Below are 26,285 nucleotides of genomic sequence, written 5' to 3' on the forward strand. Positions count from 1 at the left end.
ACATCCTGCAAGTTTCATAGCTTAAAATGTCATCCTCATTATAAACAAAGCATTTATTTAATCAGGCTCCAAAAACGGCTCGTTTTGATATCACGGGGTCTGTGACATCACATGGGCAAATACATTTGCATATAACTGCCTGCAGAGAAAGACATCAACTAATAGTTATACATCATCACACCATAGGCCCCTCCCACTGGCATTCAGTTGCTTTAAAGACTGACATTTACCTCCACTGGATGTGAGCGTTGCATTGCGATTCTGACATACTCCACACACTTGAGTTGACAATAGGACAAATTAAAAAGAGTAAAAGAACTTTCACTTTGACATGTCTTGTTCAAATACCTCGTTTACGTCTCTGTACAGACTTCAGAAGGATCCCAGCGTTGGAAACAAGTAAATGGTTTATTTTAATGGCGTCCTGGATATGTTTGTTCGGAGCATTTTGTTTTGTTCGCAAAGAAACTTTAGTTGACAGATGAAGTAGCCAACTGTATTGGATCTGACAGCAGCATCACAAACCACAAGTACATTTTTTCATAATGCTTTGTCTGTAAATGATGGTGTTATGATGAATAATGTTTTCAAAACACTTACTCGCATGCAATAGTGACTGGGCATTGATACTGTTTCCTATGCATTGACGTTAGCCAATCATGACAGTTACTGTTTACTGAGAAGAGCCGCAGGACAAAAGCCCTTAAAAACTGATTATTTCAAACAGAGGGTCAGAATGAAGGTTGAAAATAATTGTTTTCCGTAATATATATATATATATATATATATATATATATATATATATATAGTGCTATGCATAAGTTTAGACACCCATGCTAAAGTTGACTAAAAAGAGGAATAAAAAAATAATCTTTTGGAAATCGAACATAATGCCTTCATTAAAAAAATTAGGAAAAATCCAACCTTTAAGGACACCTATTTTCTTTGTGAATGAATAATGTATCGTAAATAAATAAATGTTCTTCCTTAAAATACAGGGTGCATAAGTTTGGACACCCCTATGTTAAATTCCCATAGAGGCAGGCAGATTTTTATTTTTAAAGGCCAGTTACTTCATGGATCCAGGATACTATGCATCCTGATAAAGTTCCCTTGGCCTTTGGAATTAAAATAGCCCCACATCATCACATAGCCTTCACCATACCTAGAGATTGGCATGGAGTACTTTCCATAAGATCATCTCTCAATGCAAATCAAACCAGCTATTAGGCTAACTGAAATAAAACCATGCCAATCTCTAGGTATGGTGAAGGCTATCATTTTTTTTTTTTTTTTACTGTTTTTATTTTGTGCAAAAAAACTTTATTAATATTATAGGTGAACCTCAAGGAACATATTAAGATAATTAAAAAAAAATGTCATGACCCCTTTAAAGATATGCAATTATTTGTTATTTAATTAATGCATTTATTAAAGAAACTGCATTTTGAGCGTGTATTGCAAGAGCACTGACACATGACGGATTGTGTCATAACAGATGGTTGCAGCCTTCTTGCATGTTTTCTGCAGAAGGAAGCTCGCACCTTAGACCAAAGGATAATGGTATGCCAGCTGCACCAGCTCGCTGTAGGTCCCCCTGCTGTGAATATGGAGATGGCAGGCAGCCTTGGGCACCCCTCATTTACACACACACCCCGCTAGATAATCTCATGGGAGAGCCGGGGCCTGTTTGATCCCATCCAACAAGGCACTGCAGGCAGGGGGTATAATCAGCCAGCTCAGCTATCCCTCCGTTTCCCACCTCTCCCTCTCTTCCTCCTTTCATCCCTCTTCTTTTGTCAGTGCATAGTGATGGATAGGGCGCTCGTGGCGGAGTTCTAGCGATTTCAGTTTTTTTTTTTGTGTGTTTTTTTTATCAAGACTTGGTGCTGGAGATGCATCACAAACCAGAAGGATTTTACATGGAAAGATTCCTTGATAGTCTTGTTATTTCAAGAAGCTAAAATTTCTGCTTTAGGTAAATTAAATGTATGTATTTGTTGGGTGAGAATGTCTTTGCTCTAGGTTTCATATATTAAAGAGCTTATTCAGATATAGCAGAATGTATAACAGTGTTTACAGCTTACTTAATGTTTGCATAATCTACTCATATGATTGAATAAACTGTTATTTACATAACAGCCATTTATTCTCAAGTGAGAAACGTGTAGCATTTTTCGCTTAACAGTTAGATAGCCCAACATAGATAGTGATTCTTAAGAATAAATATATTTTTTGTAACTGATTTTTATTGTAACTGTTGTGATTGTTGTTGTAATAAAATAAAAAGGTAAGAGATTCATAAAAGCCAAGCCAACCATGTATGCAACCATTTATTGTTGTTATTATTACTAGTGCAGTGCCCGTGCAAAATCAGTTTTTGTGTGTGTTTTTAGTAATTGTTGGTTTGGTGTGTTTGAGTGCTCATTGTTACAATTACACAGCAAAGGTTCAGTGACATTTTTATTTGTGCATGGTAGAAAGCAAATACTGATAGTGATACTGACATAATGACATACAATAAATATGGAAAATTGAACTACATGGATGCAAAACTATTTATAATGGTGATATTAGGTGACATGTATTTGGGTATCTGTGTACAGGTAGCAGGAGATTAGATTAGATTAGATTTACATTAGTTTCAACTTTGTTGTCATTGTGCAGATTACAGTTATAGAGACAATGAAAGGCAGTTAGCATCTAACCAGAAGTGCAAAAAATGCAGAAAAGTGCAATGTGAACAGTATAGACAGGTAGTACATTATATGACATATAGTGCAGTGTAGACAGTAGTATACAGTTAATGAAGTGGTATGGTGTACAGTAATGATATGGGGATTATATATATACTGGCCAGTCTCTAGTGGTTACATTTTTCAGTTTCTTGACTTCCATATGGCTTTTCTCTGAAACGTGAAATTTACAGCCACCTTTGAAATATTTACTGATGCCTCTTAAACAAAAAAACTGGTTATTTTCAAGTCCATTTCCTCTCTATAACAGTCACTAATGCTCTGTCGGTGGGAGAAAGCCGACAGAATGCTTTGAGTCTATCAGCCCGTCATGAATATTTCAGCGTTTCATCCGATAGAATGGCCCGATAGCCTTTCAGGGGAGCCGCTGTCTGCTTCTCACCATCCAAATTATGAAGTAGATGATTACAGTAGATGTTTTTGAGTGAAAGTAGAAGTCAAAGAAGTCATTGGGTAAGTTTTTCAAGGAATAGGAATAAATTGGAGCTGAGCTATTCCTGTAGCGACGCTTCAAAACAGACTTTCACACTTTGGAAGATAACGTTCATTGACAGTGAAAGTTCTCAGTTAAAATTCCTCTCAAACAGTGTTATTGTTTAAATATTACGAGTGTCACCCAGTCTGTCATTTAGATCTTTCATTTGACTTATCTTTTGTAATCTTTGAATAGTGCTTTTGGATATTTGTACCAGGATAGCAGGTAATTTGTTTAGTCAGGTGTGAACTTGCACACAGGAAGTGCCTTTATCTCACATATTACTGAACTCTAATGAAGAGAACGAAGCTGATACTCTTTCCATGAAGCAAAAATGTCAGATTTTGCATTAAAGACACTGAATTCATTCGTCTATGATACTGAAGTGCTGTTCCGTGTTGTCATGGCAACAAACTGAACACTTGTTCCCATGACTTCAATAATGTGTTAGTAACGTAGCACTCATCCCCCATGACTGTACAATATAGATTGACTCCAATTGGTTAGAATTAAGGAAATCAATCATTTTAATTTTCAAGAAGTATTCAAGCATTTGTCATTTGGGTGGTGTAATATTGACTATCTGTCAATAATGTAATATCAGATGGTCTCTGATGCCATTTGTAACATTTATTTTTAAGGCACGCTATTAGATCCGATCTGAATTATCTAAAGCCTTCGTGTAGCTCAAACAGTAGAGCATAGGCTAATGCTAGCTTGGGATGTGCCTGAAACTGAAAACGATGTTCGGAAAGGAAATTACACATTCTGTGGAGCCTCTAAAGGGACATGAGGATGGAAAAAAAAATATGAGATGGGGGAATAAAATATATCTCAATGCTCTCACAATTATATAATTTGCAGGCATCAGGCAGGAATGTGCTTTTCACTTTCATTTTTGAATTCGCGATCATGCATACTCTAGGGAGTGACCACACATTTTACTAGATAAGAGCCTGGTTTCACAGACAGAGCTTAGCAGCGTTTTCAGGCCCAAAAAAGGCCCAAACATAAATGATCACATTCATATAATCTTTCCTAACGATCCGCTAGCTGTCCGCCCCATAAGCATGCCGTCAAAAAAACGCGTCTCTGTAGGCAGCCTAGGCTCTGAGATCTGCACACAAAAACAATTGGTTTCACCAACCACTCAAAACCAAAATAAACAGTGTTCCAACCAATCACCGACAGGGGGTGGGTGTTGTGAGGTTTTGAGTGGTTGGTGAAACCAACTTCGCGTGCAGCCGCGCACGAGCGCAAAACCTCACAACACCCACCCCCTGTCGGTGATTGGTCAGTAGAATGTATTTCGCAGGAGCATCAAAATAAAGTGTTAGCAGATATTAAGAAGAGAGTCTAATAATACTCTAATGAGAGTTAGTTGACATGTAGTTGCAAAGTTACTTATAGTCAGTAGAATATCTGTTGAGGAGCATCAAAATAATGTGTTAGCAGATATTAAGCGCACAATCTACTAATACTCTAATGCGAGTTAGTTTACATGTTACTTATAGTTAATAGAATGTCTAAAGTGGACCATCTAAATCGTATTACCAGAATCTTTAATGCCTATAATGTCACATTATGATGTCAAACATCCTCTCTTGGAAAGCCTTTCCTGTAGATGTGGACCAAAGGCAGAGATCATGCGTTTATGCCGTGTTTGGATAGGAACTGGACAGGAGTGGGAGGACAGATTAATGTGGCCTTTTACACAGTACTCTGTGTGCTTGTGTTAATAAACACCCTCGGATCACTGGTGATTGTCAGAAAGGAGGACAGAGGTGGGGTGTATTTTGTTGTTTTCTTGCAGTTTGCCAACGGTCTTCACTAGTTTTCATTTAGAAAGGCAGAGTATTGCTAATACGATCATTTGGTGGGTGGATGTTACATGCAAATTTAGTTACAAAACAAGACCATCAACATTCATTACTGCTGTAGCTGACATTTAATAATCCTTGCTGCAATTTAATGCATCCTTGCTTGATAAAAGTATTATTTAAAAAAATGTTTTACTGGCCTTTTGAATGTTTTATGTATCTAAATATGCTTTTACATTGTGTCGCTATTTTATACTTCATTTTGACAAACTCTGAGTGAGAAACAATCTGTATTTTTCTAGTTTTTACAGATAAATAGCACCCCTGTCCTCCTCCTCTGCAGGAAGCTGTTGAGATTGTCCTGACCTCTGTGCCGTCTGCTTGCATGATTCAAGATGACAGCAGTGGGATGTGTCTGCTTTTTGTTCAGTCACATCTCACTGCTACTTCAGGAAGCTGCCTGTGTCTTTTTGTCCTCCACGCTCTGATGTGGGTAAACGGAGGTGTTGAGGATGACATTTGTCTGAGGAGTTATGTGAAAATGAAAGTGGTCACACAAGGTCTCGAAGGGAGTGCATGTGTCGGCGCAAACAGGCTTGGGATCAGACTATTACAGGACTTCCAAACAACAAACCCAAACAAAAACAATTCCTTTTTATAATAACTTTATTTGGTAACACTTTATTTTACAGTGTCCTTGTTACATATGTTACATGTACTTACCATAGTAATAACAGTAAACTATGCATAATTACATGCAACTAACCCTAAACCAAATCCTAATCCTACCCTAACTCTATAGTAAATACATGTAGTTGCTTATTATTACTCAGTACTTAAATATATAATTACACTGTAACAATGACACCATAAAATAAAGTGTAACCCTTTTTTTTTTTTTGTCCAATTAGGAAGTTATCTTTTGTTATCAAAGAAAATTATTCCTTTGACTTACATTGATAGAATATTTACCATTCAAAAGTAATTGACAGCGGTTGTCATTGTAACATTTGCAGACTGTATTGAAATCATAAAAGTCACATTGATTCTCATGCACATTCATAAGAAAACAAGAAACTTTTGTTTTAACACAATATTTTTGCTGCCTTTTGCTTTCTTTCAGAAAATGCTAATCTAATTCTACTCAAGTGGCACTGAGCATGAGCAGTAAAACATTTTGTTCCCAGAGCATGCATACAAGCACATATCTATAAATATATTACTGCAGTAAGCCACTTGAGGCAGTTTATTAGTGACTTTACCAAGGCAAGGGGATGTTGCCCCCTTAAAACCCCATCTTAAACATGGTAAAAGCACTGTAATAAACTCTGTAATAAAATCTTTCATAAAATGACTGAAAAAGCAATATGACTAAGACGCCAGAGTTAGAATATGTACTGTAGACTGCATTAATATATATTCAGCTGATGAGTTGTCAGGTTGGACTGATTCTAGAGCCAGAACTGTTTTATAATGTGCATTATTTATACACTCGTATGAACAGCACGATTTGCTCTTTGGTTCCATCAATCACAGTTATGACTCCTCTGTACCCTGTGGTCAGAGGTTTTTCCTCTGTATCTGAAGAGATGGAATTAAATGGTAGCTCAAGTTCATTAGAGCAGATCTTGGGTTTGATCATTGCCTACGACATGGGACGAGTGGTTTTCTGTGAGTGGAAAAACACCTTTGGTAGATATCATATCCTTCTCTGGCCCTGTCTAGGAGCCTGTCTTTCCCTTTGTCCAGGCTTTTTAATTGACAGCATCTGGCTGTAGTCCCATTCCACCACTGCAGGAGTCTTCAGCCCAACCTCATGCTGTCACATTGTTTCACAGGGATGTAATTAAGGCTTATCCTTTGCAATGACGGCAGAGAACCTTTTAGGGATTTTAGGTGTCTTTAAAAATGCCGGATATAAAACTTCCAGTGGATGTCAAGGCAAGATGTCATAAATGTAATCAGAATGGACAGACTTTGCAGGGAGTTGCTAGATTTCCCTGTAAGGTTGGTTGTTGAAAAATACCCGCAAGTCTGATATATTCCTTGGTGAATTTGTGTCATTTTGGAATCAATTGTGTATATTCTAGCCTGTCAAATTACAAATGAGTTTCATCGTTGGGTAAACAACACTTTATAGTGGGGCTGCTTTTTTCGGTAACTTATTTTATATGAAGACATATTTTCCTTGGAATATTGTTGCAGTTTCATCATGAATAATACGATTTTGGGGATTTTCAGACTGAACTACGATCTTTCTAAACCCTGAGCAAAGGCCACTAGTGGTGACACATCCTGTAACTGGAATTTGGTTTCGCTTTTGTACATTTCCAGTGACTGCCACAAGCAGTTTATAAAATTATTCTGTGTCTTTCGCAAATGTATTCCTCCAATCAGTGTTATTGACTTCATAAATATGCAAATAAGAATGTTAAACTGGGGTTTACAAATGCACAGTGTAAAATCTTGAAACCTGAATATCTAGGATTAATTACTAACCCAGGGGGAAATAAGAACAGTGTGAAACAAGATAACACAGGATTATGTATGCATTACATTTTTAGCATTTTATTTACAGGCAGAGAGGAAAGTGGGGTAGAGAGAGGGAGTGGGATCAGGAAGTGACATGACCCGTGAATTTGAACCTGTGAGACTGAACCGACATATCTTACAATGTATACTATCACTCAAAAGTTTAAGAACAGTAAAAAAAAATTTTATTACACTTTATATTCAATAGTCCACTTTAGACAAGTAGTTTTTGCAATTCATGTCATAGCTCTCATTAGAGTATTAATAGGTTTTTTTGGGTTAGGGTTAGCAGACCCAGTTGACGTACAGTAGTTGCAAAGTTACTTATAGTTAGTGGAATGTCTTAAGTGGACTTTCGAAATAAAGTGTTACAAATTTTTTTATGTTTTTGAAAGTCTTTTATGCTCACCAAGGCAGTTGTGCTGCCTAATATTTTAGTGGAAACTGAAATTCCAAATGGAAAATAAATCTTTCGGAAAATTATAAATGTCTTTACTGTCAATCTATTGCAAGTATTAAGTTCTTTCAAAAAACAAAATTGTACTGACCCAAAACCTTTGAATGGTTTTGTATATCCTTTGGTATCATCTTCACCACAAGGTAAACGGTTTTAAGTGTGAAAAGCCCATAGTCAATTACTGTCTTGAATGATCTGCATTTCTCAGATGTGTAACCCATGATAGGCCATCTGACCCTTAGATAAGCTCCAGTACCTGTCTGGCTTGAGCAATTCACTCGTAGCATGCTAGAAAAAGCAGCGATTTGGCCTTTCCTCTGTCGCTTTGTCTTTTAAAGGAAATCAATTTCCCTCAACAGAAGCCTAGATATCTCGAACAACAGAGAAAATCACCCCATGGCTGCATGATCTTCCTATATACTCCAGCCTTTTTTGGAAAAAAAAAAAACTTTCTGAAACTCTGTGTCGGTATGTTTTCATGTGCCCATGGCGCATTGATTGAAATTTTCAGAACGGGGATTAAAATGGATGCCATTAAAAGCCTTTGTAGGAGATTGATGTCTTTCTGTTTTTGTTGGTGTGCTTTTTGCTGTCTTTTGCACTTTTATTTTAAGTGCATTCAAAGGGATGAGGAGATAGTGCTTGCCGCCCCTAAAGGTTTAATCACAGATAACATTTGAATTTGAAAGGCTGGTGAGAGAGGATATCATTTTCTCTTCTCAGAGGTTCAGCTCTTAGCTTTGGGCTCTTAGAGGTGGTTCATGGATTTAGTCGAAAGAGAGGCTCTTTGAGCGCTTTTTTATAACTTTGTGCTCAAGGCAGCTCACAATGCCACTAACACTTGACATTTTGAATGTTAACCAGTTCCAGTGAAAACAAATTATTATCAGCTTGTCCAAGCATGTGTGCGGAGATTTACGCAATGTCACATATATGCAAATGTTGGCATAGATTCTCATGTTAGTGTTCTCATCTTATTTTGAGACTTGTTGAATAGTTGTCTCCTAATGAAGTGACATTGTTGTGATAATTACAGCTGAAGTAATATGTGAATTATATAGACTTTTAGGGATGTTGATTATTTTAAGAGCCCACCCAAGCTGTCTTTTAGCATCTGTAACCAAATTAGTCTTTTAGCATCTGTAACCTATATATATATATATATATATATATATATATAGGACTAAAACAGTTTCCTTGGTTACCACCTCAATTAAACACAACTTTGGTTACCACCTCAATTAAACACAATGTTTGTTCGTGGGTGTCTATTTAATGCCAAGTGAAAATGACTAATCTTGTAAAACTAACTTGACTAATTTGTGGCAACTGGAACGTTTGAAAACCATGTTGACATAGCATTCTTATATTTAAAAAGAATAAGTAGATTCTCTCTAACCTTCTGTTTTGACTTCCTTTTTTGGGGAATTGGGTTGAAGGCTTAATTAAGGGGATCAAACATTAATCCTTCTCATAATTTGTACCCTTCTTGGAAGAGATTTACAAGTAGCTGTAAATCTTTGATTTACAATGCAAATTTACTAGCGGCCCATCTGTGCTTTATCTTTTCTAATATGTCTGTTGCCATAGAGGATTTATGAACTGTGTACTTTAATTTCCTTTTTTCTCCTTTCATCAAGTTTGTCCAGCTTCTTTTGTCCTTCGGAACAGTATTCATGGCATTTGACCATAGAAAATTTGAATTTCTTCTTGTTATGTGACATTCATTAATGGAAAGGCTCTTGCTCTGACATCATTCAAGACAAAAAAAAAGGTCGCTCTCTTTTGAGAATCCTTTTAGTCAATCCTTTTTAATCAAATTCCGTTTCTTTGTTTAACTCTAACCCCGGGTTTCCACCAACTGCGGAACGGCTGCGGATTGGCTCCGCTGCGTGTCGGCTCTGTGCTCCGCCGTCCTTCAATATCCACCAGGTCCGGATTTGTTGCGGAACGGTTGCCATGACTGACAGCTGAAGGCACGAGGATCCACGAGATCTCACGAATTCACGTATGATCGCGCGATATAAGTGCTGAATTGCTGCGGAGCTCTCTGGCATCCGGCTAAAAAAAAAGCTCTGTGAATCTGCTCCAGAGGGCTGCGGATCGCCGGAGCGAATGGGAGATGAGACTCTGATTGATTTAATGCACGTAAATCCCAAAACACTCCTATTACTCATTATGAGAATAGGGACAACCCTTTTAGACCATGAGCCTGGCGCGGCGACCATTTTTCCCGTCATTAAACTAGCAAAAGTGGATTCGGACACACCCTAAGTAAACTTGCGCCGTGAGCTTTAGACCATGTGCTTAGATTGTTAAAATATGGCCCTAAATTTCTATTTAAAACCTTCATTTTGGACAATTATGAAAAATCCCAATGCATTGCATGTCTGAGTTTAGTATTTAATATTTGATTAACACACATACTGGTAACCAGCATGGGACTTTTTCAAACTGTTAGCCATGATATGTTATCTAGTTTAAGGCATACATACAGATCTTATCTTGTTCTTCTTGTGTGATTTCATCTTTCCCCCTGGTTATCTGTCTTCACTCTAGCTCTGTTTGAGAACCTTGAGCTGTCTCCATACCTAGCGCCTACAGTACATAGGCAGCATCTTAACTACAGTATGATATAATTGGCTGATTTAAAACACACTGCATAGGTAGCAACTCTCTTAAGTCACTCATAGCTCAAATAATGCTACTATAGTAAAGAGCATACAAGATTCATTTAAACCTTACTGTTGATTTCCAGAGTTTGGTGTTAACATTTTAATATACTTCTGGCATTACACACAGTCAGGCAGCAATTTTCCATGTAGGTAACGGGCATATTCTGCTTGTGCTGTCTCTAGTGATTCTATAAGCAGAAAAATTTTAAATAAAAGGCCATAATTTAGCCTTCTGATTTGAACGCTCTATGAGACTTCAATGTAAACGCCCACTGCTATGATTGGCTAACATCTTTGCATATGAAATAATTGTTACATGTGAAACTCTCTCGAAATTGTTTTCTACATTTTTACTGGTATTGCTGTCAAGATTAACTAATTGTGAAAAGTGTTTATTATACAGTAGCATTATATTTAGATCTTCTCCCATCACATGAATGGTTGTAGTGATGAGCATTGTAGCCGATGACAGACATGTCTGTTGAGCGCATGAATGCAGTGATCTCGTCATGGCAACTCGATTTCTGCACTCTCATGAATGCTTTTAAGAACTAACATTGCAAATACAATGACAATGTCATTGATTATTACAGGAGTTTTGGCGAGAATTCAGAACTCATTCACTGATAAACTTGTGCTATGTGATTGACAGCTCCAGCCATTATAAAGGGATAGTTCTCTAATTGCTTTCTGTATATGATTTAATCACAATTTAAATAACAGATTTTTTTTTTCATGCTATTAAGAGAAACAATGTGAAGTTGTCCATTTAGTCACTGGCTTGATAAATAGCATTAAACGATTTTGAGACAAAGAACGTCTGACTGTACGTTAATCATTACATATCAGAAATCATTGAATCACAGATTAGGCATAAAAATTAACATGGTTACTTACATGTTGTAGCATTACTGTCGGGTCCATACCATACCAGTAAAAGTCTGTTTGCAAAGGCTGCGCCGAAATTGCGACTGATTTACCAAAGAATCCATAGTGAAATGAACAAATAATGCTCCACTGAGACATTTTGAAAATAAATAAGCACTTTCCTACCATTAGGATCTTTTGGAAGGTAATATTATTTTTAGTCCAGTAATCCTGTATCATTCTTCTCATCTCATTAAAGCGCCAGTGGCTGGGGCCAAATATGTGATGATGTAGAAGTAGGCTTTGATCTGATTCTGCAGAGGCGGTCTTTCGTCACACTATTACACCATAATGTTACAAAATCCAAAAGGAATTATTTTTGGAACTTGGATTCAATAAAACTTTAGCCTGGCTAACGTCAGACCTCTTCTCATTGAGACGTGGTCTGGGAACCACATGTTCATTTTCTCGTATTTGAGGCGTGGTTTACGAATGCCCAGAGCCGTTTATTGGGCGCTACGAATGTCTATCAAATGCGCCTGTACGTAGCTCATAGCCAATCGTTTCAATTATACCAGATGACGTATGTAGAGCGACAGAAATTCGACGAGGAAGAAGACGAAATAAACTTGCGTTCTAAACTACTTAGAACACTATCTAAGGCTGCATCGAAAGGTAACTTCGCATCTGATGCCATGTTGGATCCATAGATATAAACAAACTGCTTCGGTGTGTCACATAGACGTCGTCATCGTCTTGCTGCTCCCTCCCTGTTCTGTGATTGGTTCCCTTTTTGAGGGGAAAATCTGGTCCATGGTGTCCAGGCTGTTTAATTAGGCTACTAAAATTAGTAACTGAAAACTACAACTAAAACTGAAATAAAAATAATTAAATCTATTTAAAAATATTAAAAAAACAATAATAACAATAAAAAAAAATTTGTACAATAATAAATAACAAAATTACTCAAATTGAAACGAAAAGGGAAGAATAATAGTATATATACTATAATAGTAAAATAAATAATACCAATATAAAACGGCTACCTACTTAAAATGTCTAGCAAGGCAGCTCACTAAGTTTTGGATCATAGCTTGCCTCTCTTTCACACTCTCTTCTTTTCTTTCTTCTCTCTCACTTTCCCTAAATCATTAAGCCTGCTTATACTGGGTCGATGACTTGAATTAATTGACTGCTGATTTCTAACAGCTCCCCCTGGCTGTGAGGTGGACACGTTGTGCTATAAATCAGAAAACTCAAGCCATTCTAGCTAATAGAATATCCCAACTCAGACTATAAAAAGATAACTGCTCTTCATCTGTCCGCTCCTGAGAGCCCAAACTGAACCTTGGAGAAATCCAGCTCTTAATACAATATCCCAGAAATGAAGGGCGCAGGAGGGGTGGAGTGATTGATCCATCACCATGGAGATTTTGTAAAGGACGAAGGGAAGCTAAAAGCAAGAAGATTGGAATTGATTTTAGTTCTTAATGCTGCACTGAGCTTGATTTATATTCCTCTGATGGAATGATTACCTGCATCGCTTGTCTTTTGTTTGTCTGCATTAATGTGTTTATGAGGGACTGTTGAGAGAAGGGGAGAGATACTGTCAGCCGTCTGTGAATGGGGGCTGACAGCTCTAATAGCTGTTTGTGTTTTTGTGTCTGTCTGAGGAAGTGCTCTCTAAAATGGATTTGACAGCCGTAAAGGCTGTGTATGCCACTGTGGTCATCTTTTATTTGACTGACAGCTGTATCAGGGTGGGGAGATGGGCAGGTGAATCATGGTAGGCCTTGACTCCTGTGTAGGTTCCACTGAAATATCCATGACCTTGTGGCTACGTATCCACCGCAGGCTTGTTCTAACATAGACCTGGGGAAGATGGCCACCATCATGCCTGAGCTAGTATTGATTTGGATGCAATGTCTCATGCAAGTATGAAACTGTGTTCCATTACCTGCACAGTTAGACAGGATGGGACGTATTCGGGAATCTGGCCATGTGGAAACTAAAGTCTTCCTGAGCATGATGTGCCATGTGATTGCATCCATTAGGGATGTCAAAATGCACTTATTTTTTTCAATACTAAAATAAAAAAATGTAAGGATACCAGGTTTTCTACAGTATCTTGAAAAGAGACTCATTTTGGCACTCGACTACTGTCACAGCAGTCAAGTCAGTCTGGTTTTATGTGCTGTCAAACCAGCTGTGATGAAAATATTGGGCTGTACAGTAATGATATAGTAAACTGTATATATACACTATACCATACAAGAGTTCTCAGTAATATTTTTAAAATTGTTTTAAAATAAATCTCGTATGGTCGCCAAGGCTCAAAATTTACAGTAAAAATGTATTTTGTTCACAAATGGAGTAAAAACAGTAATATTGCGAAATATTATAACAATTTAAAATAACTTTAATATATTTAAAAAATCTATTTATTCCTGTAATGGCAAAGCTGAATTCAGCATCACCTTCATTACAGGAATCAGCTTCATATTATCATCAACACTGAAAAAAGTGGAAAGAGACAGTGACCCCCAGAATTATTTGATGAATAGAAAGATCAAAATAACAGCATTTATTTTAAATAGGTTCCTAATAAACATTATAAATGTCTTTACTGTCACTTTTCATCTATTACTGAGCCTAACATTTTGAACGGTTGTGCATATCATTTTTTTTGTACTTTATATTGTATGTATATTTATTTTTTGTAATTCAAGAGATTTCTAGTGAGTTTCCAGAGTTCTTATTTTAGACCAGGACCGGACTCTGTTTATAACCCATAAAGTAACACCATAATTTCATTAGCTTTAATTTACAGTATTCAACAGCATATTTGTATTTGCTGTGGTAATGAAATTGGTATTTTGAATCATTAAAATTTCACTGCTCATGCCATTGTGACATCCCTATTTTCCTTGCAATAGACCTAAAATGCCCATTTCAGTCAGACGAGTATATCGCCATTGTTATGTTATGTAAGTTAAGTTGTTATGCTTGTGTTTATGAGATGTCTGAGTTGGTTTTACTTCACAGTGTCCTCAAGAGCCTGCTAAATGACTTCAGGGTAAGCAAAGCGCATTCCAGTGTTATGTTAAAAGTGGTACAACTACAAATACATCATGTATAAACCAGTTTTGAGCTATTACAAGCTATTTTCTTGTACAGACATGCTGACACATGTCCTTTCCTTAAAAACCCAAACATGCGCACTCTCTCTTCTACATCCCTCCTCCTACTTCCACTCTTTCACCATCATTAATTTTCACCTTCTCTCGGCTCTCTGCAGCTCATCATTTCAAAAAGAAGCCATTCATAAGGTTGAGTGAGTGTGTGTGTGTATTGGTAGTATTATCTTGGGCCCAGATGAAAACACACTCTTGACAGGGGATTGGTGAAAATCAGTTCTTAAAAGATTTTTTTTTTTTTTTACATGGCGGTCAGATTACTGTGTGTGAAGAAAATCTTCAGGATGACTCCTGCAAAAGCCAGTTTAATGTCAACATCAAACAGCAACCCATTTCACTACAGAAATATAACTTATTTCAGGGTGAAATTGAAACAAGAAAAAATATTTGAAACTGAAATTCAGCAAGACAATTTTTTTTTTGGGGGGGATTTTCATGACTCTTTATTTATCCTCGTCTCTCTCTTTCATACACTGTTACACTCTCCTTCTGTTGGGCATATTTATCTTATCTGTAACGTTCTTCTCTTTCCTATAAACCCTTCAGAGTTGTCCAACAGAGGTGTCTGACGTAAATTACCTGAAAGCACTTTCTCGTTTTCATATTAACGCTAAATCTTTTCCTTTCTCACACTTTTGGAAGTCTTATGATGAATAACCTGACTAATGGAGACCTATTTAACTCTAATCTTCCACTATTAAATATTTATTAATGGTTGATGAGAGCGGTTATCTTGGCTTTTTAGAAGATAGAGAGATGGAAGGTTAAACTTTATCCTTATTCTGTAACATTTGCCATCTGCTCTTTTTTACATTCTGTATCTTTTTTTTCTTTCAAATGAATTATACTACCATGTATCCCACTGATTCAACAGCCATGTTTTTTATTGTGTAAAGTCTGCAGGACCTCTATAAAATGGCTTTTTCGGCGAGTGTGTTGACTATTGTGTTCCTCCAAACCATGTATGTAGTCGGACCTGTGATTTAGTGGTTAGCACATTGAGCTATGGTACTTGCATGTACAACAAGAGTTCAATCTGGCTTGCAACATTTTGCAATCATTTTGCCAATCCTTTTTATTTTTTGTCCTCTCTCTATGTTGTGAATTAAAAACCTTGCATATAGTTGTAATAGTGTACATTAATATTACAAAAATATATTGTAAGACACTATATAACAAGAATTTTTATAAAATTATAGATATAGATATACAATATATAATGATAATACTATGTTTACAACCTTTTTTGGTTGTATGGAGGCATAGCACTGAATATGAATAAATGATAAATATGAATAGAAATGGAACAAAATCACAATATATTCACTATATATATATATATATATATATATATATATATATATATATATATATATATATATATAATATAGTTTCTCAGTGACGCAATGTCCGCTCTATCCTTTTTTTCCGGTGTGGACCATGTGATAGGATATTCCACCAGACCGGATTTTTTTTTTTTTTTTTTACAACAACTTTATTGAGTTTTTTTTTCTTATCACAATAAACAATAAAGACATCTGACAAAGTATAAAAAAAGAATAAAATAAAAAATATGACCCACCACACCGGAATATCACATGTGCGGAAGTGGTGGTTAAAGCCATAGACTGTATGGTTATAGCTGTTATGGATCACGATTACTCTTTGGCGAGTATTGAAGTGCCAACAAAACGAAAGCGTCCATATTCGGATACACGCGGAGTCACGGACTGTGTGACAAACGGAGGAATAAAACCCGGATAAATATCGGCAGGCGTTTTCGAGATGGAGAGAGCTGCGCGAATCTTGGACTTGACAGACTCGGCTCTCGCGAGTGTAACGTTATTGATAGACAGGTAAGACATGCAACTGTCAATAGTAGCACTTATAAACAAAGTTATATTGCTCTTTGTACTTCGGTAAGGCTTTTTATCATGTGTGGTGACCGAGATTATGGCAGTACAATTAAATACAATCGGATATGTTGTTAAAAAAATATATTTAGTCATTACTTGCAAATGTTCGTTCAAATTTACTTTTAGATATTGGTTTGAACACGTTAAACAACACGGCATTAACCATAAAAACGTAAAACTGCACAACATAAACCAAACAAATCATTTGACAAATAGCTGTATGTTGTAACAGGATAATATAGCATAACATTTCACGTTCCTTGCAGTTCATTAATTATGATGACATAAAATAATACGATCAGACATACAGGTAATACAAAAACGAATAAATTACCTCATCCGTGATCATGATTCATTAATTCCATTTAGATACATCTCTAGATGGTGAAAACGCATTAAAAACGACATCTCCCATCGTCACCTCCTTCATAGCGTCATCAAGCTTCGCCTTTGTTATTGTTGGAAACTGCGCCCTCTTGTGGTCACATACAAAAGTTACATACTGGAGCTTTAAGTGAGTTTGCTTAAAGGAACCGTATGTAAGATTGTGGCCAAAACTGGTACTGCAATCACTTTCAAATTACTGTAGAGCGGTGTATCCCCTCCCCCTCCCCCTGACTCGAGGTTGCCAGATAGGCTGCAGGATCCAGCAGGAACGTAGGCTGACACGTTTGTTGCTGCAGCTGTGGTATCTAGAGCAGAGCTGGCAACCCGGATGCTGAAACACAACTGACTTCGTGATTGGTAGATAGGTGGAGGGTGGGGCATCAGGCCAAAACACAACATGACAACATCAACATCAGTTGAGGGCTGCAACTTCACTTTTTAAATGACAATATCCTGGCCGTACTACTGTTGTCAATGATATAAGTATTTGAAATGAACATGATTTCTTAATGTCTAGTGACATATCAGGGCCATTTTATGATTAATTGAAATACATTTCTTACATACAGCTCCTTTAATTTTATCATGTAAGAGAATGTAGTATATGTAATTTTATCATAGCAAAAAAGAATCCACAATACACCGTAGCCTCTTGTACCTTATTTCTAGTATGCCTTTATGCTTTTTTTTTCATCAGTTAAATGACTCGTCTAATTAATAATCAGGCGCAATTGTGTGAATCACAGCTCTAAAGGCTTCTGCTGAATTCATTATCCTTATATTACCTGTGGATCAAATATCAGCCAGAGGGCATGTGACACTTTGTCTTTATATAAAGCCGGTAAGACATTCCACAGAGCCGTTGGCTTCCAGCAGTCATAAGGAACAGTGTCCCATAGAGCTGTTCTCCTGTTGGCCAGACACACTGGCAGAACAGAAACCCTATACTGCCTGGCCAGGATAATGATTTCCTAGTGGAAGGAAAGGAACCATAAGTCAACACTGAAGTCAAATGGAGTATGTGTGCTGAATCACTCGAAGTGTTTCTGAGTGCCGTGGGAAGAGAGCGTGTTAAGGACTCTTGAAGAATGTCATCTGCTTATGCGTGTCGTGACGCCGGCGGCCCTTAGGCACCCCTCGGGCTGAGCTGATTCTGCCCTTCTGCGTTAGACTCTGTAGAGCTGCACTACAAAGCTCTCGCTCCACGCTGTGGTCACAGGCTGCACTGCTTCTGCATCTCAAAAAGCCTCTTTGACTAGACCATGTGCATCAAAAGCTTACATATGAAGCAAAGAAACATCCTCAGATGATAAGGCACCAGCATTGTGGTGCATTTTGTTCCTGTCATAGAGTTTCTTCTGCTAAGTTCTGTATCAGAGTTATTCTTGGCAACTGGAAAGATCCATTTACATGGTACAGTATAATATATTATAAAACTGCTAAGTCAGCTTATGTTTTATCTCTGAAATTCTTCATGCTCAGCCATTCTGCTTTTTTTCTAGAGATTAATCATTGAAATGTGCCACATTAATGGAACTGGATCTCTGGTGCAGAAACTGCTTCACGTCCAAAGCTTGTTCTGCACTTTTTAACTAATAAAGGCATTGAGAAATTTTTAAGCCATTACTTAATGGAAGCTTAATGCAGTGCGTCAAACATAATGATATTTCTCCGAGCCCTTTGAATACAGGTGCCCTAAAATTACATTTCATGTGTCCTTAGCTTATTCAAATAAAGGTAATGCTAGCAAAGGCTAATATTGCAGCGTTAAAGGCGATAATGCCAGTGGCAGGGTGACTTGTTTGGGTTGTCGCTTGGCCTACTTAACTAGAACTCAGTTTCTCACGGCATCATGTTTCTCTGCAGTATCTACAGGTGAATGCTGGATCTATCAAACTTAATCACATTTGATATCGAGGACACGACAGAACTGAAAGCAGCTCATGATAAACAGACTATGCACCGTACTGACATTTCATACTTGACGCCCTCTTCTTTTGTATACACGTAGCACACGCACTAGCACTCTCACACATTTCTAGTCACACCTGAAAGCCTATATCCGAGGATCATGACTAAGGGATGGTGTGGGGTGGAGTTATTTTGGGATCCCTGGGAAAAGGTCTCATGTACACGGTAAGGGAGATTTGATGATGGGGACATTGAGTGTTAATGGGGCAGGGGGGGGAGTGTTTTTGTGAGTATGTGTTTGTGTCATCTAATGGAAAATCAGCAGATGGTTTGTCTTCATTACTCTCTCTGTGGAGATACTCTGTGGCCCCTTCTTGTATGTGTTGGGATGGGGAGAAGCTCTACGACCTGATGTTTTAAAGGTTAAGAAAGTGCATGGTACAGTTCAGATAGCAGCAGGACTTCATTCTGAAACTCCCACGTTTATTTTGTGACTCTTTATGTGAGTGTTTTAAGTACAGGACAGATTTCCTGTTTATGCTATGACCATGATTATAAAAACCTAGAGTCTAGACATTGTAAAAATGTATCCTCTTAATATCATTAAAGGATTAGTTTACCCAAAAAGGAATATTGTCATCAATGAGTGTGTTTACATACACACCTGAACACTGGTTATGGCTAATAATCCTACAGCGTTTAAGGTCACACATGGTTTAATGCATTAAAAAGTGCTCTTTATCAGGTGAAGGCCATAAACTGTTTAAGAAAAAAGGGATTTTTACACTGATTTCGCTCTGCATGTAAACTTTTACCAGTGGTCTGATGTGTTGTGTTGTGTCGTGTTGTGTTAAAGCTGTATGAATAATGTATTGATCACTCTTTTCCATAGAATTGCAATGAATGGATACTGGAGCATCATGGTACTTTTGTTTCCTTTATAAAGCTGTAAAACTTCACTCATCATTCATTGTAATTGCATTGAAAAGAGCAAACGGTATATCTCTCCCTTTGTTTCCCTCCCCCCAAAAAGTAAGACAGGTGCTTTCAGAACAATATGAGAGACAGAATTGACAGAATTTTCATTTTTGGATACATTTATCTTTAAATGCTGGGAAGCACTACATGACTTCAAGTCTAAACATCATACTGCATTCTATGCAATATTTTTCAACTCTGACTACACAAAATCTACAGAATGGCTCAGACTTTAGGCAACTAGCTTCAACTTCTCCAGATTGGAAAAGTCGTTTAGTGTATTCCAGCCTTAAAGTAAACAGATTTAGTTCTAATCCTTTCAAACTTTTCATTTTTTGTTTTTCCCCCATTCTCATTTCTCTTTTAGGATGAACATGTGGTTCTGCTAGATGACGGTTCTCTCACACCTGGTTTTTTTCAAGCAGATGCATGAAGTGGCAGAGGGTTTCAAGCCAAAGCAACAACACTCTAAAGGACAAACAGTTGAGCTGTTTTTTCACATGATGCCTTCAGCTGCTTATGCGTAGGGTCATTATATGGACGGGAGGAGTACGATACAAAAACAGAGACACCGGAGCGGCGACTCTGTCGCAGGCTATGGGGGCCATGGTGACCTAGATTCAATGGCTGTTTCCTGGCAGGGCAAATTCATTGCCGTTTAATCCCTGCCCTGTTTTTGTTCTACCTCCCTACCAGAGTGAGGCGCCACCCTCTCTCTGTCCCTGCCACCCACTTGGCCAAGACAGCTATGGCTGGAGTGAGGAAGTTGGCACGAGTAGTCAGGCACCAAGGTCTCCACCGCCTGATCCTTGCACTCATTCTCTTCTGTCTACTCTCCATGGCCTACCTGGCTTATCACGTCACTGCTGGACCCAAGATCAAGGAGGCCCCTCTTCCACTACCTCTGGGAGACTGTGTAGCTACATCAGTAGTTGGTGGTGGACAAAGGGCTCCACTGTTCCTGCCATCGCAGATCAGCCAGCGACGACACTCCCCGAGGACAGCAGACACCTCTCGGACAGAGCCTGTGGTGTTACTCTTCGTGGAAAGCATCTACTCCCAACTTGGACAAGAGATTGTTGCCATTTTAGAGTCAAGCCGCTTTCATTACCGCACTGAAATTGCACCGGGGAAAGGGGACATGCCTCCTCTGGCTTGGCGAGGTCGTGGCCGATACACACTCGTCGTCTTTGAGAATCTGCTCAAGTACGTCAACTTGGACTCTTGGAACCGCCAGTTATTGGATAAATACTGCCAAGACTATGGAGTGGGAATCATTGGCTTCTACCGGGCAAATGAAAACTCACCATCCAGCGCTCAGCTCAGAGGCTTCCCTCTGTTCTTGCGTTCAAACCTGCCACTTTGGGATTACAGAGTCAACCCTGCTGCACCTCTACTCTACATCACCAAACCCAATGAGCTGGAACCTGGCCCTCTACCTGCAGACAACTGGACCACCTTCCTGTCCAACCACAGCACCTATGAGCCTGTGCTGTTAGCTAGCCCCAGACCAGCAGAACCCAATCAGCTCCCAACACACTCACACCAACAGAGAGCGCTGCTAGCTACGGTTGTGCAGGACCTAGGTCTTCACGATGGGATTCAGAGGGTGTTCTTTGGTGGAAGCTTGACTTTTTGGCTGCACAAGCTGTTGTTTGTGGATGCGGTGGGGTATTTAACTGGCAGGAGGCTCAGCCTCTCATTGGACAGATTTTTGCTGGTGGACGTGGATGACATCTTTGTTGGGAAGGAGGGGACGCGCATGAAAGTGGCGGATGTTGAGGTAAGAGCCTTTAAAAAGTATTGGATATACTTGCCAAGTGTTATTCATTTTATAAGACCTAATGTGCTTGCTAAAACTAGCATCATTGTTACTATTGCTTATACTTAGCGGTAGGGCTGCATGATTTGAGGGGGAAAATCGATTCGCTATATATTTTTTTTTCTGATAAAATTGACTATTTGCAAAATGCTCCAGGTTTGCTGTGCTACACAATTTGGACAATCATTTTCTGATTACATATCAATATGACTATCAAGTACATCAGAAAGATTACAATACTAATATTCATGACAGTCTTAATTTTCATTTTCAAATGTTCAACCATTGAGTGTGAATTTTTTATCATATTCACAAAAAGTTCATGGTCCCCAGAATGTTTTTGTATGAATATGTAAACAACCAATATATATAAAAAAGCCTCTGCTTTAAAAAAATAAATAAATAATTTTAGCTTCATTTGTGTGTTTTTTAATCAACACTTGAATGTGGGTAAATTTCATAAAAAAAAAAAAAACAAAAAAAAAAACAAGCTGCTTTTTGCCAAAGACTTTGTCTTGATCGTATTCAGAATGATGATAAAAACATAGATTGTGTAGATCATCAGTACCAGTTTGGACAGTCGTATATTTACCTCTTCATGGGTTTGTCATTTTTCTTAGTAACTTTAAGCAGTTGTGATTTATATGCTGTTGGATATTTAATAAATGCGTTAGCAACTTCTATCCGCTCCTTCTAGTTTGTGCAGATCGTCTTTTTTGCTTGTTTTTGGATCCGGCAGGATTTAAGATTATGATTTTTTTTCTTTTTCTGGTGGACGGAAACGATCAAAAACAATTGACTTGAATTGAGGCAAAGAGTTCAGCCATATCTAGTGACCGGAATATCGTAGAGACTTGGGGGTGGGCTGTTTTGACTTGGGTCAGTGTGCAACTGCCCAGAACACCCTAGCAAAGGAACCATATAGGAAAACCTTGGCAACCACCACGAGGAGAAAAAACAAAACAAAAAAAAACACTAGTTTGTTGATATGAAATTGTCTGTTTGTGATAGGGTTTGATAGAGAATCAGACATCAATCAGTCCTGACCCAGTTTGTCTTCCATCAAAGGTATCTTTTGTTTGAATAATCCAAGCTCTTTACTCTCAGAGCTTCTCTCTGACTGCCATCACACTCCCAGAGCTCCTCCATGACTGAAATGAAGCTAATGAATTAGCACGGTTAATACGGATCAGGGAGATGTATTCTCTCTGCCGTTGTTTGTAGAGAGCCTTGATTATTGTGCAAGAGGGAGAGCTTGTTTGTAATGCATTGTAGCATGGTATTCTTTTTCTTTCTCTGTCTTTCTCCCCCCCCCCCCTCTCATCTCCTCAGAGTGAAAGAAGGCTCTTGCTGAAGGCTAGCATAGGGCTAATTAGACTGGCTCACTTTTTAATTTGAGCAGATAAGTTCTCATAGGGGTTTCTGTGTGGCCCAGCACACCAAAAGCAATGTCATGCCTGAGGTTTTCAGTTTCACATTTCTCTCATTTTTCTCTTACCCTTTCTTTTTCCCCCCAGTAAGAGCGCGCTTTTTCATTTTTCATCTTTTGTTCTATTCTTATTATTTCTTCTCACCCTTTACCTTCATTGCCTTTCTTGTTTCTGCAAGACCTGCCCTCTTTTATCCACAAAATTGATTATAGGAATGCCTAGGATCGTTTCTTTCTTCTGCTGAACACAAAAGATATTTTAAAGAATGTTGTTAACCAGACAATTGACAGCAACCATTGACTTCCATAGTAAAATAAACTATGGAAGTCAGTGGGTGCCGTCAACTGTCTGGTTAACAACATTCTCTAAAATATCTTCTTTTGTGTTAAAAATAGGGCTGTCAAACGATTAATCGCGATTAATCGCATCCAAAATAAAAGTTTGTTTTTACATAATATATGTGTGTGTACGGTGTATAATTATTTTCTATAGATAAATACACACACATGCATGTATATATTTAAGAAATATTTGCATGTATATACTGTGTATATATATTTATATTATATATAATTTATATTATATATAAATATTTTATATATAAATAACACATTTTTCTTAAATATATATGCATGTGTGTGTATTTATATATAGAAAATAATTATACTCCATACACACACATATATTATGTAAACACAAACTTTTATTTTGGATGCGATTAATCACGATTAATCGTTTGACAGCCCTATTTAAAAAAAAATAAAAAAAATAAAAAAACGTAAGTAATGCGAAGATAGAGGATAAATTGTGTCCGAAACAGTCAGGATGAGGAAGAACCTGAATTTAAAGTTTAGCTGTTTATGGTTGTTTGCCACATTAATATACAGTAGAACTGATGTGCGTTCACAACTTTAAATGTGACTCATCCAGTCAGAAACTTTTTTTTGTCAATATAATATTAAATTACAAATTACAAATTATTATTTTCTTTTTTTTATTGACTGGATTATCTAAAATTGGTATTAACTCAAAGGGTATTTACTGTCAATTTCTTTTTTTTTTCAATCCAGCAAAAATAACTGTTTTGCAAGATGTCATTACTGTGACTCATAATGTGATTCATTCATACCACCCACCATTAGTTGTAACCTACAGTAGCTTCATATACCCAAAATAAAAATCTTAACCCACGATAGCTGATCATCATGTGTCAAATATATACTATTAAACTATGTATATTGAACCAGTTGAAATAAAAAACATTTTTTTGTTCAACTTCTCACTAGGCACTGCTTCACACACAGAATAAACTTCGTTCTCTGGTACCTAATTTCACCTTCAACCTGGGATTCTCTGGCAAGTTTTTTCATACAGGTATGATAAAGTTATTACATGAGTTAAACAGGTAAAATCTATCTCCACCTCCACACATGTAGTCTTTGTCTCTTTCTGGTCTTGCTCTTCAGGAACAGATGAGGAAGATGAGGGTGACGACATGCTGCTCCGACACCGGCAGGAGTTCTGGTGGTTCCCGCACATGTGGAGCCACATGCAGCCTCATCTCTTCCACAACGTCAGTGTGCTCGCAGAACAGATGAGACTTAATAGACAGTTTGCACAGGTCAGAATCTGCCTTGATACATGCTAAATCATGTTGGTGTAATAATTCTGGTGTATATTGCATATATTGCACAAGATTTTGTTTGATTTTGCATAACTACAAACAAAGTAATCCCAGGTTGTGTCTCTTTTAGGAGCATGGGATCCCCACAGACATGGGTTACGCTGTAGCCCCCCATCACTCAGGAGTTTACCCTGTGCACAGTCAGCTTTATGATGCCTGGAAGAGTGTATGGGGCATCAAGGTGACCAGCACAGAGGAGTATCCTCATCTCAGGCCTGCCCGTTACCGTAGGGGATTCATACACAACGGCATTCAGGTAGGAACCCAAGTTCACCTGACTCAATCAAACATGTTTCTCAGGGGGTGTTTACATAAGATGCTTGGTTGCATCTAGCAAGACAGCTAGACTGAATGCAGTGATGCATTTATTTGAACTTGATGCTAAAGACGTCCATCTGAATGTGTATGACTTCAACAGTCTCTTGATAGCTGCCTAACAGCTATGGCAGGTATTAATGTGTCAATCATAAACTATGAAATAGTTTTGCCTTTTGGGTATGGTGCCACACCTTAACTCAGAGAAAATGGGCTTAGTATCTTTCCCTGCAGTGGAATACCTTTTAAAAAAAATAGTGGTAATGCATTAAGGTTCAGTTTATCAAAATGAGTTAATGCAGTAGGTATCATAAACTAACAACAATTTCTATACACTAAAGTTCGGAATAATATTTTTTATAGTTTTTTTTTTTTTAAGAAGTCACTTATGCTCACCAAGGCTGTATTAATACAGTAAAAACAGTAGTATTGTGAAATATTATTACAATTTAAATTAACGTTTTTATTTTATTTTAATATATTATTTTAAAATATAATTTATTTTTGTGATGGCAAGCTGAATTTCCAGAAGTCATTCCACCAGTTTTCAATGTCACCTGATCCTTTAGAAATCATTGTAATATGCTAATTTGGTGCTCAATTATTAATAATGTTTTTTCTTATCAATGTTGAAAACTGTTTTTGCTGCTTAATACCTTTGTGGAAACGTGATCGTGATAAAGTGCAATGCTTCAACAGCATTTATTGAAATATAAATATTTTGTAACATTATAAATGTCTTTACTATCACTTCTGATCAATTCAATGCATCCTTGCTGTATAAAAGTATTAGGGTATTATGATTTCCACAAAAAATTTACATTTATAACTTTTGGCCGGTAGTGCCTTTTGCACTTTTTCATTTTTAAAATACATTTTTAGTTTCAAGTTGTTTGCATAAGGTAACAATGAACAATATTCTATTTTTAAATGAACATTAACCTAGAATAATAATGCTGTTAAAATTGTTAATTTTTAGTACCTGATACCTAATGCATTAACTAAATCAAGCCTTATTGTACAAAAGTATTTTTAATATAAGAAATAATTTCCCAAGAGTTCT

The 26,285-nt window shown here is 37.4% G+C and overlaps 1 protein-coding gene across 3 annotated transcripts in view; it reads left to right on the forward strand.

The window, feature by feature from the left end:
- The window catches only part of ndst2b (N-deacetylase/N-sulfotransferase (heparan glucosaminyl) 2b), a 68,187-nt gene that overhangs the window by 33,716 nt on the left and 8,186 nt on the right, over positions 1-26,285 (forward strand). For all 3 annotated transcript variants that reach the window (XM_079852325.1, XM_079852327.1, XM_079852326.1), the window contains exons 2-5: positions 20,339-21,754; positions 24,510-24,597; positions 24,690-24,844; positions 24,978-25,163. In XM_079852325.1, the coding sequence (XP_079708451.1) occupies positions 20,720-21,754; positions 24,510-24,597; positions 24,690-24,844; positions 24,978-25,163 (1,464 nt within the window). In that variant the 5' untranslated portion in view covers positions 20,339-20,719. The remainder of the gene's footprint in view (positions 1-20,338; positions 21,755-24,509; positions 24,598-24,689; positions 24,845-24,977; positions 25,164-26,285) is intronic.

The sequence above is a fragment of the Squalius cephalus genome (assembly GCF_949319135.1).
Source record: "Squalius cephalus genome assembly, chromosome: 19".
Lineage (NCBI taxonomy): Eukaryota > Metazoa > Chordata > Actinopteri > Cypriniformes > Leuciscidae > Squalius > Squalius cephalus.